Genomic DNA, 21,352 nt, shown 5'->3' with positions numbered 1-21,352 from the left:
CTGCTCTTTGATATAATGATGATCCACTATTACCAAAGCCATTCAGCTACTGCTGAACCATTTAAGAGACCAATGTTTAAGATAAACTAGAAATAGATTACTGTACAACACCAGCTTATCAAGTGCAGCAATTCAGTAGCTACTGCACAAGTAGCCAATTAACCCTGCAGCAGTGAGTGGGAACATCTACAGCCATCACTACTCCTCTTGCAGAGCCCTGCTGTCATAAATGCCAGGTGAAAGCTTTAGCTGAAATCATTAAGGTTTCAGTTAATGAATTTTATCTTATGTTTATATATGATGACTTACTGAAGCCTAGCTGACTTGAAGTTAATCCACTGTAGCTTACTCATGTGACTAAGCTCCAGGCCAGATGATCCCATATTTCCTCATCTGAATTCTTTCCCTGTCAGATTCTGCTTTGGATAAAGTTCTGACATTCTGGTAGGGCTGTATGCACTGTTATCACAACCTCTGTGTTTTTACAGCCCATCAATTTTCACTTGAAGCCATATTTGAAAACAAACAAACAAAATCAAAATCTTTTTTACTTTAGCTCTTGCTGCCCAGTAATGTGCTTCCCATAGCAGATGCTGTGGCTTTGTCCTGAACATGTCCTGCATATTTCTATCTGCTTTCCTTTGTAACTCTGGAGATTAAAGTATCTTGAACTCTTATGAAAATCAGCTATTATTAAATCATCCTAGTTTAATACCTAGTGTCTTTAATGCATTTTTGTGGATAAAAGCATTTAGCTTTTATGCCGATAACTTGAATGATAATTTCATCTTAAAGATTCACCAGGTGGCATTTTTCATAGCAAAACATTAAATAGTAAATGCAGCTGCTGCTGTCTCAATTTGTGACAACAGATAAATCACCTACTGCCTTGTGTGCTGCCACCACATTTATAGATATGAACTCTCTTTTCTTCTAAGCAAATACTTTGGAAGTTAGATATTTTATTACCAATAACAAACTCTATTGTCCAATACTATTTAGTCTCTCCACTCTTGTTTGCAAATATCTTGAGCTTACTAGAACATCTCTGACACAATTCATTATGAGAAAAGCACAACAAACAAACAAACATGGTGCAATACTGCCCCAAAAAAATACTGCTACAGGATGACAATATGACACCTTCCAGAGAAACTTTGCATTCTGATGACTTCCAGCAAAAATCATAACTTCCAGCAGAAGTCATAACTAAAACGGCCTGTTTCTGTAGCATGATAGTTAATCGTGGCATCATTTGCTTTATATATTTAACTGCCAATCTGAAAAGGCAGCAGACTGCTCATCATCCCTATACTCTGTATTGACTTCAACAGTCTGAACAGGAGTCATGATTCACTTGAACTGCTTATATTGAACCTGCCTTCACCCAAGATGTGTACAGTACCTATTTCTTACAAAGCTGGAACAAATGATTAACTCAAACATCTGCAGTGTTCTAACTCTATTAACACACTTCTCTGAAAATATGTCTTTGTAATTATGTACTTAAGCAACTTTTAATTTAAGATTTGAATCTTATAAAAAGATTGGCATCAGTGTAATTACACAGAAAGAAAGCAAAAATATTGTTCTATTTACCTTTCTTTGTCTTGTAGGGCCCTCCATTGGGGTGTATCTCTTGTAACGGGATGGATATTACCTTGGCTAGGCCAGCATTCATCATATATTGGTAAAGACGTTTGAAAGTTCTCTCACAAAGACCCTAACACAAAGAGAAACGGTAAAAGGAATTGTGAGCCAAAACTCTGCCTTTCAGGAAGTCCACAGAACTACCTATTCATCTTCAAAAAGAAAAAACACAAACATCAATGGAAGACCAAGGAGTTCTCTAATTCAATGACCTTTGCTATCACAAGTCTCTATCCTCTAGGTGATTAGCAAAGACATTCATACTGCCTGTTTTTAAAACACAGTATTTTGGGGCAGGATATCAAGGAAGAATCTTAAAAGCCCATCAGTGAAGACACAGGCAGAGCTTCAGGGGCTTCTGCAGTATGTTCCATCCCTCCAGCTCTATCCTCCAAATAAGCAGCAGCAACCACCTACAAGTATTACACAACAGTATCTATTGACTGTATGTGGAAAAAAAGTCTGGCACTGTGACAAAATTTTTCTAAAGCTGCGGGTGGAATAGAACTCCTTGATTAAAGCAAGCAATGACATTAACTTGATCTAGAGCAATATGACAATTATATTTTCTTCCCTTTTTTCTAATTCAATAAACTAGCAGGTTTTTAAGATCCTTCTTTTGATATCCTACCTCAAAATGTGGTAGCAACTTTAAAAATGGAAGTATGAAGAAGTGCCTTTGATACTAATCAATTATATTCTATGTAAGAAAGAATTTGAAAGAGAATAATGGATCTCACCAATTCTTCCCTCAAGTTTCCTAATGTTTCCATATGGTTTGAACGAGCACTTAGCATGCTTGAGAGCTTCTCCATCAGGATATCGTATTTACTCCTCCTAATCGAGAAAAGAGAATATTTGACATTTCAGCATGCATGTAACTTTGTAAGCACAAATTATACCTTTCTAAAATGTTAATTATTAGAGAAGGTACACTGAAGTGTTCTTTGATTGTTTTAGAACTTAGAGCTTTCTTTTCCTTTTGTGAATAGCAGGTGAGAGAATTTGTCACTAAGAGACCCCAAGTGAGGGAACATAAGTAAGTCCAAGGTGTTGCTTCATTGGAAATTCACAGGCATGAGTTCTGACTGTAAACAAAATGGGAAAACAAAAATGTATTAAAAGTATGTTTGAAGTAAGAACACTAAAAATTAACAGAATGATGTGAGCTACAATGAGAAGAGAGAGGCTCATAGCAGGCAGGTGATAGGCACTAGAATACCCTCTTGTTCGCACTTCCAAGAGCAGTCCAGCATCTGGAAGATGAGTTAATAAATAAATTGTGATTTTCTTTAAAGAGATCGAGACTACAAACTTTCAGCGTTGTAAAAGGCCACAGCCTACCCAGGAGATCTTTTGAACACTCCAGCGGCACATACCTATCAACATGAAAGCGAGTCAGAAGTAAAAGAATGGAGTGTTGCTGTGCTCCACTTGGTAGTCTTATCACATGAGACTGCATTGTTATGAGACCATTTCTGTCCAATACTCTTCGGTGATAATGAATTTTTCCAGCATCCACTCTGAAGAAAAGATAACAAGATATGTATAAGCACAGGATCTTCTGCAAACAAATACTAAGTATCCAGTATTCAAACAGCCTTCACCTAAATTACCCACAGTCTTGGTCATACATTATGCTAATTTACAAAGTGACGATCTCAAAATTAAGGAGTACCAAAATTTAGATAGCCTGTGAAATTAATTGTACAAAGTATTTTCTATCACTCTGAACAAGGCAAAAGCTTTACAGAGAATAAGCAGAAAACAAATGAGAGAAGCTATACAATATGAGACTGTTTGGGAGTTCAGTTTCAAGTGTTTCAGAACCCTGGAAGAGATGCACCATTTTGCAAAATACCATAGAGATACGTTTTTTATAACCTTCCTCTGAATTATGTGCTAAAAAACAAGCTTTAGGATTAAATGCAAGAAAAATAATTTATTACTGGTATCACATGGAAGCATGATAAGACTTGGCAGTGATGTGATCGTGCTTCTAGATACCTAATGCAAGCAGTGAATGTTCTCTCAATAATGATTTTCCTAGAATGTTAACTCTCCATTACTACAGAGAACTTATAGTATGGTCTAGGTATTCTATCACTTCTTCCTTGAAACAGAGCACTCTGGTCACTGACTGATCATTTTAGCATTTTTCCTTAATAATCTCCCTCAAACATCAAGCTCTAGCAAATGCTTAATCTTTCCAGTTCTCTACAGTATATTCAGTCCTCTGAGAACTGAAATACTTTAAAGCCTGTGCACTGACCCAACAGACAATCTCTGGTTCCATGAGAAAATAGCAGGAAGTATAATGAGCTCTAGGAAGAGACCAGTACCTTCTGTAATACAGGCTCCATGAGACAAATGCTCTTGTTAGCAAGTATGAGACACTACCAATAAAGATATGAGTTTAATTGACACATAGGAATACAGAAACATGTAAGTAGTCAGTAGAAACTTACTCACTTCAATTTAATTGATATATCAAAATATAAACTTACTTAAAAGCTCCGCTGTGCAGATCCCTCTGAAGCTCTCCTTGCCACCTAGCACGACCTAAACGCTCCAAAATGCAGTAGGAGAAGTCCGGGAGCTTTAGGTCAGGATCCCCCTCCCAGCCTATCAAAGCTCTGTAACGCTGGTCCTGGGAGGCAACGATGACCAGTTTCTCTCCCCATCTAACAGAAAGGAAAAGAGCAAAAGTTCATTAGAGCCATAAGAAGAGCTGAATCACTTTTCCCCACAAACATCCCATTTCCATAGATTTGCACAAACTTGGTTACAGGAGTAGAGTTTTAAAATCAAGTTTAAACCCTTTTAGTGCCAGGTCGCAGGATCTCACTCACTTTTCAACAGCTTCTGTGTAAGTATAACAGGGCTGCAGATCCTTCCTCCTCACTTGATCAGTGATATCCACTCTCTCCTTAAAATACCGGCAGGAACCCTGTATGCCATCCTTATTATCCAAAACCATGTGGACAGGGTAAATGTCATCCAGCGGCACCGGATCCCTTTTGGTTTCGAGTATTCCCGTCTCCAGGTCTATTTCTTCATACCTGCCACAAAAGCAGCCGGCGTTTACCCAAACCGGGGGGGAACCGAGGGCTCCTGCGGGAGCTCTGGGGGACGGTGCCCGGAGGGAAGGGGACAGCGGAGTGGGACGGGGGGGTGACAGCGGGGCTGGAGGAAGCCAGGGGGGGACAGAGGAGGCCAGGAGGGGTGGAGGAGGCCGGGGTCTCCTCACCGGTCGTGCAGGCGGAGCGGCGGCCGCGCCCTCGGCAAGAGGTAGAAGCTGACGGCGGGCTGGGCGCTGAGCGCGGCCCACAGCAGCTGCTGCGTGGCGGGCTCCAGCGGCAGCGGGAACGGGGGCGAGCGGGTCCCCAGGCGGTGCCACAGCGCGCTCAGCGTGACGCCGTCCAGGCCCTCCAGGGCCACCTCGTCCAGCAGCGCCCACAGCGCCTCCATGCTCCGCTCCGCGCCGCTTCCGGCACCCGGCGGCGCCACAGAAATGACGCCGCCGCCCTGCGCCGGTAACCGGGGAAACGGAGAAACAGGGAAACGGGGAAACAACAGGGCTGCGGCCTAGCGCGGCGCGCCTCGGCCCCGGCTCGCCCAGGCTGCCTCAGGCGCTGGCTCCGCGGGGCTGAGGGGGCGCGGGGCGGCCGCGCCTGGCTCCCGGCCCCCTGCTCGGGGAGGGGACGGAGGGAGCCGGTGGCGTTTGGGGGGCAACTAGGGGCGAGCGCAGGGGACCGGGGGCGAGCTGAGGGGCCGGGGGGACGCGGCGGGGATGTTGGGCACGGAGCTGGCTGGAGGTGACGAGCTTCAGCTTGTCGCCGTGTAGGAGGACGCCCTGCCGCAGCCTGTAGCAGCAATTCTGGGCTGCTCAGTGGGAAAAAGTTTGTGTTTCCTGAAAGGCGGGCAAGGTAAAACCTTTGATTAAACGCTTTAAATGTATCCAGGCTCCCAAGTTTTAGATCAAATAGCCGGCACGAGTGGTGCCCCTTCAGGAAAACTCTCCCATAGCTGGGCCTCGGGTGTGGCCTTCGCAATTGTGCCTCAGCATTTCTCCGCTCGGCAGCTCTCAGATTAAACACTGGTTGTACCCTCTGCCTTCCCCTTTTAGTATTTTGAGGCTCTTCAGTAGATTGTGAAGGGCTCTGAAAAAGTAATGAAAATTCTGTTCTTCAGGAAACTTGCTTGTTACACTGACTGCATTGTGCGCTGTTGAATGAGGAGCTGATTTCAGTTTACAGCGTTCATGGTTACTGAGGGTGCAAAACCAGTAACAGTCTACAGTAAATTACTTCTCTTCTTAAATGTGGCAATTCTATATTCATTTCAGCTTAACACTAAGGATATGGTGACTGACTTTGATGAAAAACATGATGAATATTTAGTATCCCTTCAGCAGAGAAACCGGTAAGAGACAAAATTGATATCACTATTGAGTATGTAATTTCTGTTGTGTGCTATGTAATATTGTGTCTAAAATCAGCAGTGGTGAATATTAGTTTAAAAACTCGTTTGTGTTGTGAGGCCTGGTTTTCTGTGTCTTAAAGCATTCCAGTAGTTCTCTTCCCTTTGTTTTCCAAGTCCTTATTTTTGGAGGAGACTGTGGTGATATTTTTCCAGCATACCTTAAAATAAGATACAGCTTGGAGCTGACAGTCTTTGCCAGAGTAATGGCTTGCTGCAAGTGGACTTAATAAGTGCTCGGCACAAAGGAGAGGCTCCTGTTGGCAGCCAGTAGCACTGAGTTGGCCAAACTGAAGCTTGTGTGCTCTAAGAGCAGCCAGGGATTTATCTGGGGGTTACTGACCTAGGGCGACCCTAACACCTTCGGTTGGGGAACAGGACTTGAGCAAAGTAAAAACTTTGAGGCAGACCCTGTTACACAGGGTAAGCAGACTTGTGAAGCACTGCTCCCCAGGGTGGGATTGGTTGCCCATTGCTGAGTAAAATTTCAAAGCATGCAGAATGCTTTGAGCTGCAGTGCAAGTGGGATGTAGTTTTTGACCTGGATGAGCAGATCTCTGGGTGGTTTAGGGCTTGGGCTGCTTGTGAATGTTACCCTGCGGGATGGAGAAGTGCTTTTGGAGCAGCTGATGGAGAGGCGATGGCCTATAATGGCCTGAACCTGCCAATTTCACAAATGAAAACCTGCATGAAGGGACAAGATTTGGCATTTGTTAGAGATATATAAGCAAATTGCTGAATTGTTTGTGTAGGCACAAGGCCTGATGTTTGTAATAAGTCCTCAGATTGTTAGGATACTAGCTCCAATAATATAGCCTGCTGGACACAGGATGGTGTGTGTATTAGATACATGTTCAGACTCTGCTCATGTTAACCCCTCTAGCCTCATCTGCTGTGACAATGCAGGAAACCTGGTTCTTGCGTATCTGGAAGCTCAGTTTCATTTTTAGCATTTGTAAACACATGTTGGAATGTGCAACTTTTAATGAGAATGGTGAATGGCCAAGAATTCTTAACATGAGTTAGGAATACTCAGTCAGAAGGTTATGTTTTTTGGTTAAGATGTTGTGTTAGGCCAAGGGTTATGTCAGCCTTGTTGTTTTTTTTCACAGAGAGAACCTGAAAAACAACAACAACAACAACAACAACACACACACCAAAAAAAAAAAAAAAAGTTCCATCAGCTGACTTTGAATAAATGTCTTTACAGGCAGGTGTCATCTCTGGCCATGGAGATGACTGGATTCTCAGTCAATGACTGAGAATAGTGAAGACTGAGAACGAAACTAATAGTTACATCTTATGATGAATGCATGTTTATTATAATAGAAGAGAATATGTTCTTGGCCCAGAGTGATGCTCTGCTGACAGTGTCTCTGACTTTATCAAAAAGGACGGGAGGGATCTTTTCCTGTAGAGACCCTAACTCCAGGGCTTGATTCCATCTCCTCTGACCTGATCGTAGCGAAATGTATGGTATCTTTCTCTACTGGAGTGGTGTTAGAATCTTCAGAGCTATGAAATTTCAATCTCACATGCATTTTACAGATTCCTCTGAACTCCTGTGTTATAAGCCAGTTGCATTGTAGCTGTTGATTTATTCTGGCAGAAAACAAAACCAACAAAAAAAATCCACCCTCCACAACAAATAGTAAGGTTTGTACACAGCAGATTTAGAGAACTTAGTAAATTTTCAGTACTGCTGACATACTCATTGCAGTGTCTACTTATTAATGCAGAATTATTTCACCAAATTGTTAATTCTTAAAATATAGTATCTTTTTGGTAGCAGGAAGTAGTTTAAAAATTCAAAACTTCTCATTAGCAGTGTCAGTCTATGCATAGTTATGAATATTTGTAACTCATGTTATTTAAAAACTTGTGTGGATTTCTATCATAATATGTTTATAGACATTTAACTTACTATAAGTTCATCTTCTCTACACTTCTTAAAAAAATCAAAGCCAAACAAACGAACACTAGATTTTAATCTTTTGAAGTTTTAATGAGTTTAAAGTTCTAGTATCTCTAACTACACTATTGACTTGGGGCTTTCCCCCTCAAGTTTTGAAACAAAAATAGTACTTTCTTTTTTTCTTGAAAAGAGCTCAACCATTTCAAGATTTCCAGAATTCTAAACAAAACTCTCTCAAGTTCTCAAGAAGAAAATTTCAGTAGAAAAAATGCCAAATGGAAAAAAAAATGATGTGGAATGATAAACAGTATAGAAAAATCTAAGAAGTGAAACACTTGGTTGAACTTTGTGTCACAGGGTGTCAGTACTCATACAAGCATTAAAGAACAGGAATCGGTGCTGGAAGCTGTATTCTGAAATTGTTACTTGAGCTACAAACTTTTCTTTTTAAATTATTTTTGTGACACTGTGCCTTTGTATTTATTGCCAATATGATCATCTGTATATGTATTGTATAGGGATGAGTTATTATCCTTTCTACTTTAGGCTACTGAGGCATTTAAAAAGAAAGGATCCTACACAAATCAAACTGGAACAGTTAGAGCAAGGATTTTCTCTGTATATAAATGGAGCTAATTCAGAGCTGAGAAATTACCACAAAAAATTCAACTCACATGGCTACCTCAAAAATGAGACACAGACCGCCAGGACAAATGGTAAGTTACATCAGAGTTTTATGGAGGTTGCAGCCTCAAAAATTTTAAATATTTGCTCATCAGAGCTGTAATTCAGTCAGTGCAGTTACCTGTCAGGCTGTGCGAATGAGGCAGCAGTGTTCAAGAACAGTGGAATGAAATTCCGTACTGCTTTCATCAGAGTACTTATTAAGCCAGTTGAATGTTACAAGGGGTCTCTGCAACACCCTATCAATTGCTCGGTTGATCCCTAATTAATTCCCATGTTTAATTTCCCCATCTCTCCACTTTTTAAAGTTATAACTAAAACTAGAAGATTAGAAATATATATATATTGCAGTGTAAAATAATTATATACCTTTGTCTCATACATAACACTTTTCGTAAGTTTTAAGATATGATAGACTTCAGTATTGTCTGGTTTCCTGCAGACAAATGGCATTTGATTAGAGAGACTATAATCAAATTATAGACTTAAATTTTGTTCAAGTTATCATAGTCCTCTTAAAAAGACAGCTAATCTTTACTTAAATATTTGAAGTAAAGAAAATTTGCCGTTTTCTTCCTGTGGTTAGCTGGCTTTATTTGAGAAGTGAAATTTTATTTCTTGTTTAAGTCAGTCTGTCATAGAGAGCAATGTAGTAGTAGGAATAATTTTGCATGCATGAAGTTATAAAGAGGGAGCTTAGTGGCTTTCTAATCCATTTAGCTTAATGAAAATAAATGATTCCCTAAATCCCAATCTAAAGCATTTTACCAGCCTTCGTCTGTTATCCTCATACTTGCAACCTGTCTCATAGAGTGTATCTTCTTAATCTGTTGCTGTACGGATAGTGTCTGCTAAGCTTTTTTTCCCTAAAAAATTAAGACAAATATTTAAAAGTAATGCTTAATATGAAAATTTATGATTTAAAATTTATTAATCTCAACAGTACCCAAAGCTAATTTTTTTTTTGTTCTAGCCATAACTCCAACCTTCATCTCTTTCTTTTTTTTTTTTCCCCCCTTCCTTCTACAATGGGTACATGTTACTTGTTTTTCAAATTTAAGTGAGTTCAGGCTTGTTCTATCAGTCTGTTCTATTGTTTCTTGCAAGTCGTAAAGCATGGGGTTGGGGAATGAGATTGTTACCTGTCTTTTCCCTTAGTTTTGCTGTTTTCTATAACAAAGTAAGAGATTGCGTGTAAAGTTGCAAAAAGCTTCATGTTCTTGAATACCGGAAAAGAGGAAATTCTGTGCTTTCGTCATACTGGGGTGATATACTTTTAAGTAGCTGAAGGTGTGTAAACCAATGTCTTTGACTTTTTGGTCAAAAAGCTGTGTGGAGCTGTTATGGCAGTAGCTGTAACAGAACTTTGTGAAGAGAAGTTTTCTCTTCAAGTTCTGCTGTGCAGTTGTTATCTCTAAGCCTAACCACGGTGTGTGTGTGTGTTTTGTTTCATTGTGGTTGCTTATTGCCCCTTGATTCAGTTCAAGTAGAATATTTAGCTTGTCTTTGGGATTTAAGATACTTTTAAGGACTTAAGTGGCAGTCTGTGTTCCCTTCCTCAAATCCATCAGCTTTGAGACAGTGGCATTATCTCTGTAGAAGAGAACTCAGTGTTTTGCTGTTTCCTAGCTATCCAATGTTCTTTTCTTAAACATATGCAGCTGCAGTGAAAAATACCAACTAAATCATCCTGTCATTTTTCTTCTACCATTTGATTTTACCAGTAGAGTCAAATGTGGGCGTTATTGGTGATCTATATAAAATTCTTGCCTGGAGGTAGTATCTTAGCAATTCTGTAGTCTGTTTCATTTTTAGGCATTTCTTCTCAATGATTGAACATTATTTTACTCTCAGAAATGATTTCTGGCTAAGATACAGTGCTGAATTTTCTTCCCTATCTATCCCCAGTAAGAATTATTGCATCATTTATTACTTCTAGAACATCCATCTATCAGATTAGTCTTTTCTAAAAAATTAAGAATGTGTGATGCTTAATAGTACAGAAAGGACTCCACACTTCCTGAAAGCGTCGTCATAAATCTCTTTGGGCTATTTTCTTTGTCTGTGTTTCCTAGAAATAATTAATGATAATAGTGATTGACACACTTATGCTTAGGCTTGATAAATGAATTAAAGTAGATGATGGGCTTATAATATGTAGAGTCGGGAAGCTGGTCTCCATGTACACTGTCATTTATATGGGTGTGTAATCCAGACAGTTTTACAACCAAGTCTGTACTTTCAGTGAATGTTGATGTAGTCAAAGAGATTTCTTAAGGGCAGCGCGGGGTCTCCTTGTATTATGACTAATATTTTAGTGGTGTCCTACTCAGTCCTTGGCTACTAGAATAGGCACTGTCAGCTTGAGTCTCCAAAGATACTCCTACTAGGGAATGACAACAGTGGACCTATTTTGTGTGCTGAAACAGGTAATAGTTTGTATTCATATTCTATCCATCCGATGGGAAGAATGTTTTTGCCTCTGTTGCAAACATCTCTTTAGTGTAGGTGACTCAGTTGCATCATCTTCTACTTGGGTTTTGAACTACTGTACTTTAGTGGCTTGGATTTGGTCACAGGAATCCATCACAAAATACTCAATTCTGAGAACCAAATACTCAGCACTGGTGGCATGAGTCCTACCCTGTCCCCTTTTCTTACTTACGCTTGTACCATACATGATGACCTTCTGGGCACTTGCTTAGAAAATAAGGATTGCTTAGGAACTGAATGGTAAAAGTGTTTCCACTTTTGTCCAAAGCAGTGACCAAATCAGACCATGCTTCTAGCATTGTAATCTCAGGACAGATCACCCTTGGTGCCTGAGGAGCCCCAAAGCAGTCAGCCCCAATGCTGATGACTGCGAGGTATAGTTGGAGTTATTTAGGATTAGTCTAACAGAGTAACAGGAGCTATAGTTGGAAGGGATGTTTTACAAGACAAGATGTCAGGTATCTTATTTCCTCCCTGGAACAATCCATTCCCTTTCTTCTCTGAGGAAAGGCCTGTTTCAGGCCTCTGGGAGTGAATAAGTACTTTGTGTAGAGGCAACAGAACAAGCCTTTGTTCATCTTGCTCTGTAGTTTTATGATCACTCGAAATTGACCTAAGCCTGCATTGTTGTACTAAGAATGGTACTACCTCTTGCTGTTCTCTCCTACATGCTTGTGCTAGCGTTTGTACAATTGTGGACAACCAGAAAGTACAAGTGACTAAATTAAAAGTAATCTTTGTTTTCTATTCTTCCTCAGTTAAATCTTGCTGATAAATTTTCTGAACGGTTCACTGCACAGGTGCAATGTAGGGTTGCCCAACCCAAAAAAGAAAATGTGGCGTTGAGAGTTGGGAATGAAGAACCTAATCTAATTTTGAAGTAAATCCTGCTTTGAATGAAAGGTTGGACTAGGTGACCTCTAGAGGTCCCTTCCAATGTAAATCTTCTTGTGATTCTATGACCTTGGTAGGAATGCTGCTTCTTTTATTGGTTGTGCCAGTTTCTGCTGGCTTAAGATGACCACTCAATTATGGCTTAAAGAAGACAGGTTTTGCATCAGCTGTTTTTCTCCACTGAAAAGAAATGGAAGCTGTAAATCTGTCTTGGACATAGGAAATGAGATGCCTTTATTTAGGATTGTACTGAGAGTGTTGATGATGTCCTTGCTCTGTTGAGGATGCTGATGTGACCTGCAAGATGTGCATCTTTGTGTCTCAGTAAAAGCATCTTTTAAAAAATCCATTGCTTCGCTGTAAGTTGGGACTATTTCCAGAACAGGGACCTTTTGTTTTGCTTGACCATACAAAGAATTTTCACCAAAGTTTTGATACCAACTCTCCCTCACCTTAGAAATGAAGGAAAATGATTGTTTTTCCTTTGTGTCTGACTTGTCCATGAAGAATGCTTCTCTGCACAGTATGTTAAATGTCCAATACATTGTGTTTAATCTGCCAGTACCTCAGTACGTTGTCTTAGTTTGAGAGTAAATGTACATACAAAATCCCTTTGTAAACCCAGCACAACATCTGTTCTTCATCAGGGCCCTGTCTATCAAAGTCTGCCTTCACCTTCACTTTACCATATACCCAGCTAGGAGCAGGAATGGTGTGCACACCTATGCTAGAACAAATTTCTGTACTTCATATCAGTGAATGTGGGGCTGTGCATGCTGTTGTGCTAACATAGTTTTAGGCAATTTATTCTCTTGAATATGTGTGAGGGTGATTTATCCCCAAAGAGATTCAAAACTCTTGCTACTAGTACATAACTAGCCAGTATTTGAAGTGGAATGCCTTTTCAGTTGTTAATGTTATTCTCATATCAAAGATATATTCTTCACTCTTCATCTGGGGGGAAAAATAATGTGAAATAAAGTATGTATCCTCAAATATTGTATTTCTGCTTCCCATCTTCTAATTCTTCTTAGCAGCCCAGCTAAAAGCGAGTGAGTTGCAAGAACGCAGCACACAGACTGCACCAAGCAAAATACAACGCAAAGGATGGCTTCAGGTAAGAAGCAGTTTGAAGTAATGCATCTTTGAACTAATTCTTACATCACAAATAATTTTGTGGGAAATTGATTGCAATTAGTGGAGGGTTGGCAGTTTATATGCTTTGAGATTCTCATAGAATCAGAAACTTGGTTTAGTCTGGATACTGGGTGACAACATGAAATGATACTCTGACCAGTTTTGTGTCTTCTTTGAAGCCTAAAGTGACAAATCTCATTGGTTTGGGTTCAGTGACATCCTTTACAAGACACTTTAGTATCTCACTTAAAGGATGACTACTCCTCACCTACTGAGCCTGTCCTTCTCAAAGAGCCTCTCTCCATGACAGTACTCCAGCTGTGGTGGGATATGGTTCGTACATCTCTGACCCTGGTGACATTGTAGCCTGTAACTGGACACACACCTGTAATTCTTTCTGTTTGTTCTCCATTAGCACAGTGACATTTCAGAGAGGCACTTATGTGTGCAAATTCACCAGAGCAGGCTTGAGGGCTTTCCCCGGGAGGTTATTCTGCCAGCACTTCTGTACGTGCATGTGCTTTAAGCGATTCCACTTCAGCTGTTCTGTTGATTGCTATATCTCTACTCGTATCATTTTTTCACTTGTTGAGGTGAGAAAGTGAACCCCAATGGGAATTGGGTTTGGTTCCAAACAAATGATGTGTGCTGGGCGTGACCATGATGTGTACTCCAGGGACTGCAGCAGGTATGGAGTTCGACTGGGGCACTGTACACGTCAAACAATAATGCAAGGGCCCAAAGGTGAGCTGAGAGAGGACAGAAACCTTCCATGGAACAGAGGGGAAGAGGATTGCTCGATCTTAATATCGTTATGTAAAAGATTATTATTCGTTTTGTACTGCTGATGGCACTAAAGATGTCTAATTTCTTTGTATGTTTCTTTTAACAGAAAACTGTGGAGATTAAAACAGAAAGGGGGACTAAACTCTGCATTAAACCTCCTCTGGAATACTCTGAGGATTTTGAACCTTATGAAAGCTTGAGCCTGGAGAGAAATAGTGATGATCCTCTCCATTACTCTCAGGTACAATTAGCAGTTGCCTTCTATAGTTTATGGAAGTGTCAATTGAAATGCGAGTGGGGCCAAGTATTAGTATTGACTAGAGCATGCAAACCTGATATATAGTATTGACAGTAGGTACTGTAGGATATAATATTGGATAAGGATTCAGGGATGTACTACCTATAATGTGGTATCTTAAGTTTGAAAGTCTGAATCCTCCTCTGTCCCTTCTGCAGGCTGGTAATGGCTGAAACTAGCTATAGCTGATTTCTGTCCCCAAGACGTTTGTTCTCTGTTACCAGGCTACAACCAACAGATTGGCAGCCTGCAGATTTTGGGGAATCCATGTTAGAAGAAGCCTAATGTAATCCAGACTTGCTCTATCAAACTGAATTTAGTCTTAACACTGAACACCATTTAAAGAGCCTTAAACTAAGCTTACATTTATAGAATGTTCCTTTAGGGAACTAAATTACTTGATTTTTGAAACAATAGTAAGAAATGAAATAATGACCTGCTCTTAACCATGTGGCACTTTAGCTAAACTTACGGATCTGCTTAGTGTTTACTCACCAGGAGCTGCAAGGATTATGTTGCAACTATCAGAGCAAAGCAACTGAATCTTCAGATAGGCTACCCTTATAAGTGTTGCCTTTCCAAATAAGATCATCCCTACTCCCATTTTCTATTCAGGAATATTTAATTAAAATTTTACTTAATAAGTAGTGTGGGTATAATATGTAGACAGTGATTTCTATTTTAAGATTTTTCTTTTATGACACTCCGCACACTTGATGCTCACATCAGTCAAGGCCTGACCTTCTCTGGACCAGTTCAGACTGGCACCCTGAACTCATGAATACATCATTCACTCTAATCATATGGCAGCTCAGGTTCTGGGTGGTAGGCACTTGAAATGCAGCTGTTTGACCTTTTGCAGTGTGTGAGGTCCATGCCTGCATCAGCTGGTGACAACCACTAATTGACTGTAGATATGGAGTAAGCCGAGTAAGCCCCAGGCCAATCTCTTTGACTATGTGACTAGTAAGGCTGTTCAGTGGTGGCTTTTACCCACAGTCTGATCTAAAAAAGCAGTAAACAGCAATAGGCTCTGTATGCTTGTGTATGCTCAGTTCTGTCTCTGATTTTGTCTCTGATATTGATGAAGCTCTAGAGGTAAAAGTCCATGTGACTATATTGTTATTTATAATGTTCCTTTGGGGAAACATAGTTAACTTGCAGATTTGCTAATTTCTCTTACAGTTTGCCTTGTTGTTGAATCTCGTGACTCATGATGTCTTTGGTCATGAGTCTCTTTATCTTTCATTATTAATTTTTATTTCATTGTTTTGTGATTCCTGCTCAGCTGTTTGTGGATGACTGTGTTGTAAATCGTGAAACATTTTTCACGAGTCAGGATTCTGTGAGTCTGAAGGAATGTTTTTTGAGGTTTGGCATATCCAGAAGATGCTTGGACTAGCTGCTAAATCAACAATGATCTTAATTAGCAAACAAGTAGATGGAATTTCACTGCCTTCTCCCTTCTCTGCTCCTTTGCCTTCCCCTGTCATGCCCTAGTCCAACACATACCATCATTAAAAGATGAGAAGCTCTTTCCAAAACAGAAATTGCTAAGCTAATATATTCAGAAGAAGAGGTGACACAGTATTTAAGATGTTTAACAGTATTAATTTGAGTTTCAAAACTCCTGTAACAGAAGACTTGAGTCTAGCAGGTCACATTATAAAGGCTGATGAATATCTCACTACACGTCTTAAGGTTTTTCTCAGTGTTTTTTTAAACCTGTAGCTTCCAGTTCCACACATGTATACAATCTTAGCGTATGTACACTTCATGTCTTTAACAATGGAATGTTAGAAAACCAGACTACCTTTTTCTGCTTCTTTCTACCTTTCCTGTACTGCTTTTGAGCTTATGATGTATTTTTTGCTCTACAAAACACAAAATTGCTTACAGTGATGTATTTTTATAATCATTTAAGTGTAAGTAGTAATCTTTTAATTTTAACCCAAAACTCCACTTACTGTTTGTATCCCAGGTGGAAATAATTCTGGCTTTCCTGAAGTTGTAGTGTGTTCTCTTGAATATCTTAAAACCTCATTAAATTTGCTTATAAGTTAAAAGAAAGCCCCTACAATTCCCTGTCAAACAGCTGGAAATATGCTTAATATCAAACTTCAGGTTGCTTATAGACCCTCTTTTTGAACCTAGGTTTGCCTGTTCTTTGTAATATGTTTCTGTCAACGTGGCTTTTCTAACAAATGTAATCTGTAACAGGAGAGCAGCTTGAAGCTTTCATTACAAGCTGAACATACATTGTCATGGTTCATTTGTACCTCACATAGCTTCCAGTTTTCATTTTACTCATACTGTTTGCTTACCTATACTTCTATCAAAACAATACCAGCAAAGGTAGAAAAAGTAGATTTAAGATAGACAAGATCTTTGCCTTTTACATTCATAAGAATAAAAGGCTCCCCAGCATTATCTATGCTGTTTGTGGCATATGCTGTGAGAAGATGGGGAGTTTTTCCACAGTAAATTGATTAATTTTTGCATAAAATCCTCTTCCTATGGGTCCAATTCAAAACCTCTTTGCAAACTGGAAGCTTAGTTCATCAGGCTATGTCTTTTCTACTGCTTTTTCAAGTACAGATATGTACATGCATATTATCACATATTAAATTACTTAAAAGAGATCTTGCTGTTGCAGACTCACAGCATGGCTGAGGCTGGAGGACCCCTGGGCCCATCTGTGCACCCTCCCACCCCCAGCCTGAGCAGGGGGCCCAGGCCCACGTGGTTTACTCCAAGGAGTAAACTCCACAGCCTCTGTGGGCAACCTGTGCCAGGGCTCTGGGCTCCAACACCTGCACAGCACAGAAGTGCTTCCTGGTGCTCAGAGGGAACCTCCTGTGCTCCAATTTGTGCCTACTGTCTCTGGGTCTGACACAGTGTAAAACTGTAAAAATGTGTGTCCTTGCCTTCTCCATTACTTACCTCCTGTTTTTAAGTTACTCCTAAAAATTGGTTTTGCACAAAAATTCCTAGGCCTACAGAATTTCCCTGCAAGGACTCTGACAAGAAAGTACATTGGAGATGTAGGATGATTTTTCTTTACATGTCTTCACCAGGGAAATGAAGACATGACATAGGAATATGAATATCTTTAACTACATCATGGCTCTGAGTTCATGAGAAGATTTTTCTTTCTCCTATGGGAGGAAGAGGCAGCCACATTGGTTTATTTTAAAATAAATGTTTGAGCTTTCCTGACAACTTGTTTGTCTGAATTGTGTCAGAAACTGAAAAACAGCTTGCAACTCAGTGTAGAAGAGAAAAAGATGGAAGAAGAAGACTCTGTTAGTGAGGATTATGACTCTGTTGAAGAAGTGATTTCAGAACCATCTTCTACTGAGGAAACATCTACAAGCTTAGAAGGCCTTCAATTGCATAGCAGTAGATCATTGCAGAAAGAAGCTTCTGAACATCAGGATGCTGGGAGATGCTCTGGCCTTGATTCTGGTGCCCTTACTGTGCTGGAGTACAAGCAGGATCAAAGTAGTAAGTCTCTGTGTTATACTACTACAGTATTGTAATAGTTCTTTGACAGCATTGTTTTTAAGGGAATGTTTTTAAGGGAATCACTACAGGTTTGTGCTGTAATTCAAAATACCAATGTCCACAATCAGGTGCTGGAAAGGCGTCATACCAGTGTAGTGTCCTTGCTTTCTTTAAGCAAGTGTGTGCCCCTACTTGCCTCTATTCCTTCCTGGGTAACATACAGAACCAGCCAGGTTTGTGTTATGTCTTTGGGTAGACTTTTAATAAAGACTCTTCTCTTACTATATGTCCTTATTGAAATAGTGGTTTTTTTTTTGTTTTTAAGTATAAGTTAATAGATTATAAAGATACAAAGATGATAGCCTGTTTCTCATAGTCCCAGAATCCACATTGAGCCTGTGTATAGTTAAAATCAGAGGTACAACATTCAATTTGTATGTATATATAGATAGACATCCTATAACAGTGATGGGTAAATAAATATGACAATCATTGCCATAGGGTATTTAGAAGGTAAAATATATTGATGGCTTCAGGAGCAGTTTTAACAAATTAATGGGTAGCAAATTCATTGTACTTTATGAGCTAGCTGCAAGCTTCAGCATGGTGAAGAATTGCACCATATATTCTATATTCCTCCCTGTTCTATATTCCTTGCTGCTGTCAGAGATGAGATCATAACATAGCTGGTTATTTGTTCTCATCTGGTAGGGATCTCTTATGCCCAAGGGAGCTGTACACTGGGATTTGCTGTGCTGTTTGCTAGAGGAAAGACAACTGAGGCTGTAGGCGTACATGGCTTCTCAGTGTTGACAGCTGCTTCCACTTCCAGCTGTAGCTTCAGCCTTCTAGACCAGCTTTTCTCTCAAGGTTGCACTAATGAGTTTGAAGTCCTCAGGGATGCAGGTTTCAGGACCAACATGGGGAGGAAAAAATAACAAAAATAACAAAAAATAACAAAAAAAAAAAAAAAAAAAGAAAAGAAATTAGTTTCTGTATTATGTTACAGTGAAAGTAATATGCAGAAAAGCTTAACTGTTTTTGACAAATAAATACTTGCTTCTGAATACAGAAGGCATACAGTAGACACTCTCTCTGGTTCCTGGGCTGTAGGTCCAGCTTTTACATAATGATATAAATCAGAGCGAATGACTGCATCACCCAGTCTGAACCTGTACAGCACGAGACCTAGCATTTCCGTGAATGAATTCCAGGTGTTCAGGAAAATTTTTTTGTTTTTAAGTGTTAACAGTATATTAAACAAAATGGTAATGTTGTTGCAGACTGCTACTCCAAGGGCAGAGTATTTCTGTATTAGTAGTATCTGAGAACTTCCTGTTTTGTTTCTTAATGTGCTATTTGCAGGACTGTGTATGAATAAGTGTATACCAGGGTAGCTCAGTTCTTCTCAGCTGCCTTTTCCACTGATTCAGAATCATGGTTTTCCACTCAGAAATTTCTCTTATTGCTTCCTCAGTAGCTCACTGTGTTTCACATGATAGGTCTTTACTGTTTATTTTTGTTAGCACAAATGTTTGCCACAGTTGAAAAAATAGCTCTTTAAAAATGCTATCTAAAACTTGTGCCGACATTTTAACTCCTCATTCTTCACCCATTTTATTTATAATGTCTCTTCGTTTCTGCTATCCAACATCCCTTCCTCAGATTGGCTTTCCTTCTGAAATTCCTTGGGATTGTCTCAGAGAATCCACATCACGTAAAGCATCAAGGCTTTTCTGGAGGTGTTGTATCATGATGGGGTTAGGGGTACCAAAACTGCTTGTCTCTTCATCCATCCTGTTAGTAATATGCACTTATCAGGTGTGCATACATGTATCTGATGCACGTGCATCGTCTTAAGATGATTCTCATGTTCCAGGTAAGTGTAATATTTCTAAGGCACTGAACTATGATCTCCTCCGCCCCCCAGAATACCTCATCTGCTTTTTTTTTCCTTTTTTTTCTTCCTAATGGGAAGTTGCAGAAGTTTCATGGTTTCTGCTTTTACTTGAAGATCTATTTCGCTGCTGTGATGACCCTGGGCTCCAGCTCTCCTCCAACCAAGCCCATGTGTTGTGCTTTACTGAGCACTGAGGTTGGAGAACATACCAGGTCTCCAGCTTAATTAGCCTTTGAGTGGACTTGATTGAAAGGAATCAAGTCTTTTCTAAATGTAAAAGGTACAGTGGAGTGTAACAATTGTAAACTGGAATACAACAGAAACTTTTATGCAAGGAGTAACAAAGGAAGCAATAATTTTTCATTGTGAAGAGAGATGTTTGATTCTAGAAATGCAGAAGGGATTGGACTGAGCTCTATAAAATAGCATATGGTGCTAGTATATTAATCACTTTCATTTGTAATGCAAGGACTGAGAGCAGCAACGATGTTTTCAGGCAGCAAGTCTAAAGCAAATACAAATTAATTGTAGCTCCCAGTGCCAAATGATGTGACAGCCAAATTTTAAGTGCATTCAAGAAAGATTTACACAACTTCATGGAAGATGATGGGGACGCTGTTGTTTGTTAAAAATGTTTTACACGCATCTTCCTGTCCAAGAAGTCCTTAAAGGACTGGTCAGTGTTTCTTGAGGAGAGTGTTACTCTGGTACTGTGTGCTCAGAGTGTGCCCTCATCTGGCCACTGTCAGGCAGGTTCTTGTGCTGCTCCTTTGATGTGACTTCCCTATGTTTTGCTTTCCCGTTACTTTGTTGTTGAAGATTCTCATGCAGACTTATTCACTGTCAGAGCAGCTCTGCTGGCTCTGGCATGTGTGGGGAGATGTAAACAGAAATTTATTGTCATTCTTTGATTTCTTCCATTTTTCTGGGACTCTATGTTTATTTTTTTTTTTTTTCAGGGATAACCAAGATATAGCCCTGGTAAACCCACTTGCATCACCACGTCTAGACACCTGAACAACAATTGTCTCAGATTGAGATTTCTCAAGAGACTTTTGAAAGTATATTTTGGAACTGTTTTTGCAGTAATCAGAGCAGCCAAATTTTCCTAGTCTCAGCTTCCTCCATTTCACATTTTTGGGTGCTGGATGCCTGTTATCATAGCATGTGCTATTTAAGCTTGATTGTAGATCTGTCAATTTGCCAGATGGATTTTTAGCTACTCCCCTCCCTACCCCCCAACCCCATCAGGTCTTCTTTGGAGACCTGTGTCCAAGCCCAGAACCAGTCACTAGATCTCATAGACAATTAGCTTGTTAAAAGTAGAAAGTTCAGGGAGAAACCAGACTTAGTTTCCCAACCTATTTCAGATACATTCATTGTTCCATTGTTCTTTTTTTTTTTTTTTTTTTCTTCATCCGTAGTTAATTGGTCAAGTAGAGAGGAAAAAATCTTTGCATGAATAGTAAAGTAAAGGAGTAAAGGAGTGTTCTTTTGCTCTTCTTAATATCATGGAAATGAGTAGTGTGTGGAAAGGCAGCAGCAGAAGACAGGAGAGGAACAAGGGGCACAGTGGCAGCGTGAACAAGATATGTGATTTTATTTT

At 39.8% G+C, this 21,352-nt stretch overlaps 2 protein-coding genes and 1 long non-coding RNA gene across 15 annotated transcripts in view; 2 read left to right on the top strand and 1 right to left on the bottom strand.

The window, feature by feature from the left end:
* Nucleotides 1–2,375, top strand: part of LOC311445218 — a 31,316-nt gene extending 28,941 nt beyond the window's left edge. The window contains exon 6 of the long non-coding RNA XR_014698310.1: nt 1,617–2,375. This is a non-coding gene — a long non-coding RNA (uncharacterized lncRNA). The remainder of the gene's footprint in view (nt 1–1,616) is intronic.
* The window catches only part of GTF3C1 (general transcription factor IIIC subunit 1), a 41,472-nt gene extending 36,335 nt beyond the window's left edge, over nt 1–5,137 (bottom strand). For both annotated transcript variants that reach the window (XM_084537045.1, XM_084537046.1), the window contains exons 1-6: nt 4,901–5,137; nt 4,503–4,712; nt 4,158–4,334; nt 3,030–3,173; nt 2,391–2,487; nt 1,600–1,723 (exon numbers count right to left, since the gene is read on the bottom strand). In XM_084537045.1, coding sequence (XP_084393171.1) covers nt 1,600–1,723; nt 2,391–2,487; nt 3,030–3,173; nt 4,158–4,334; nt 4,503–4,712; nt 4,901–5,121 — 973 coding nt within the window. In that variant the 5' untranslated portion in view covers nt 5,122–5,137. The remainder of the gene's footprint in view (nt 1–1,599; nt 1,724–2,390; nt 2,488–3,029; nt 3,174–4,157; nt 4,335–4,502; nt 4,713–4,900) is intronic.
* KATNIP (katanin interacting protein) overlaps nt 5,054–21,352 on the top strand; it is a 72,338-nt gene continuing 56,039 nt past the window's right edge. For 4 of the 12 annotated variants that reach the window (XR_014698305.1, XM_084537048.1, XM_084537055.1 and 1 more), the window contains exons 1-6: nt 5,295–5,579; nt 5,999–6,075; nt 8,594–8,763; nt 13,153–13,235; nt 14,148–14,282; nt 17,585–17,846. Coding sequence is in view for 9 of the 12 variants with exons in the window: in XM_084537048.1 (XP_084393174.1) it covers nt 6,014–6,075; nt 8,594–8,763; nt 13,153–13,235; nt 14,148–14,282; nt 17,585–17,846 (712 nt within the window). In the remaining 3 variants the exon portion in view is untranslated. Of the gene's footprint in view, nt 5,187–5,284; nt 5,580–5,998; nt 6,076–8,593; nt 8,764–13,152; nt 13,236–14,147; nt 14,283–17,584; nt 17,847–19,571; nt 19,726–21,352 lie in introns of those variants that run through there. The other 8 variants (XM_084537051.1, XM_084537053.1, XM_084537052.1 and 5 more) reach the window with 8 other exon arrangements.

This window comes from Aythya ferina (genome assembly GCF_964211825.1).
Source record: "Aythya ferina genome assembly, chromosome: 15".
Classification (NCBI taxonomy): domain Eukaryota; kingdom Metazoa; phylum Chordata; class Aves; order Anseriformes; family Anatidae; genus Aythya; species Aythya ferina.
Note: the sequence above shows the minus strand (reverse complement) of the source record. Positions and strands in the feature narration are given on the sequence as shown.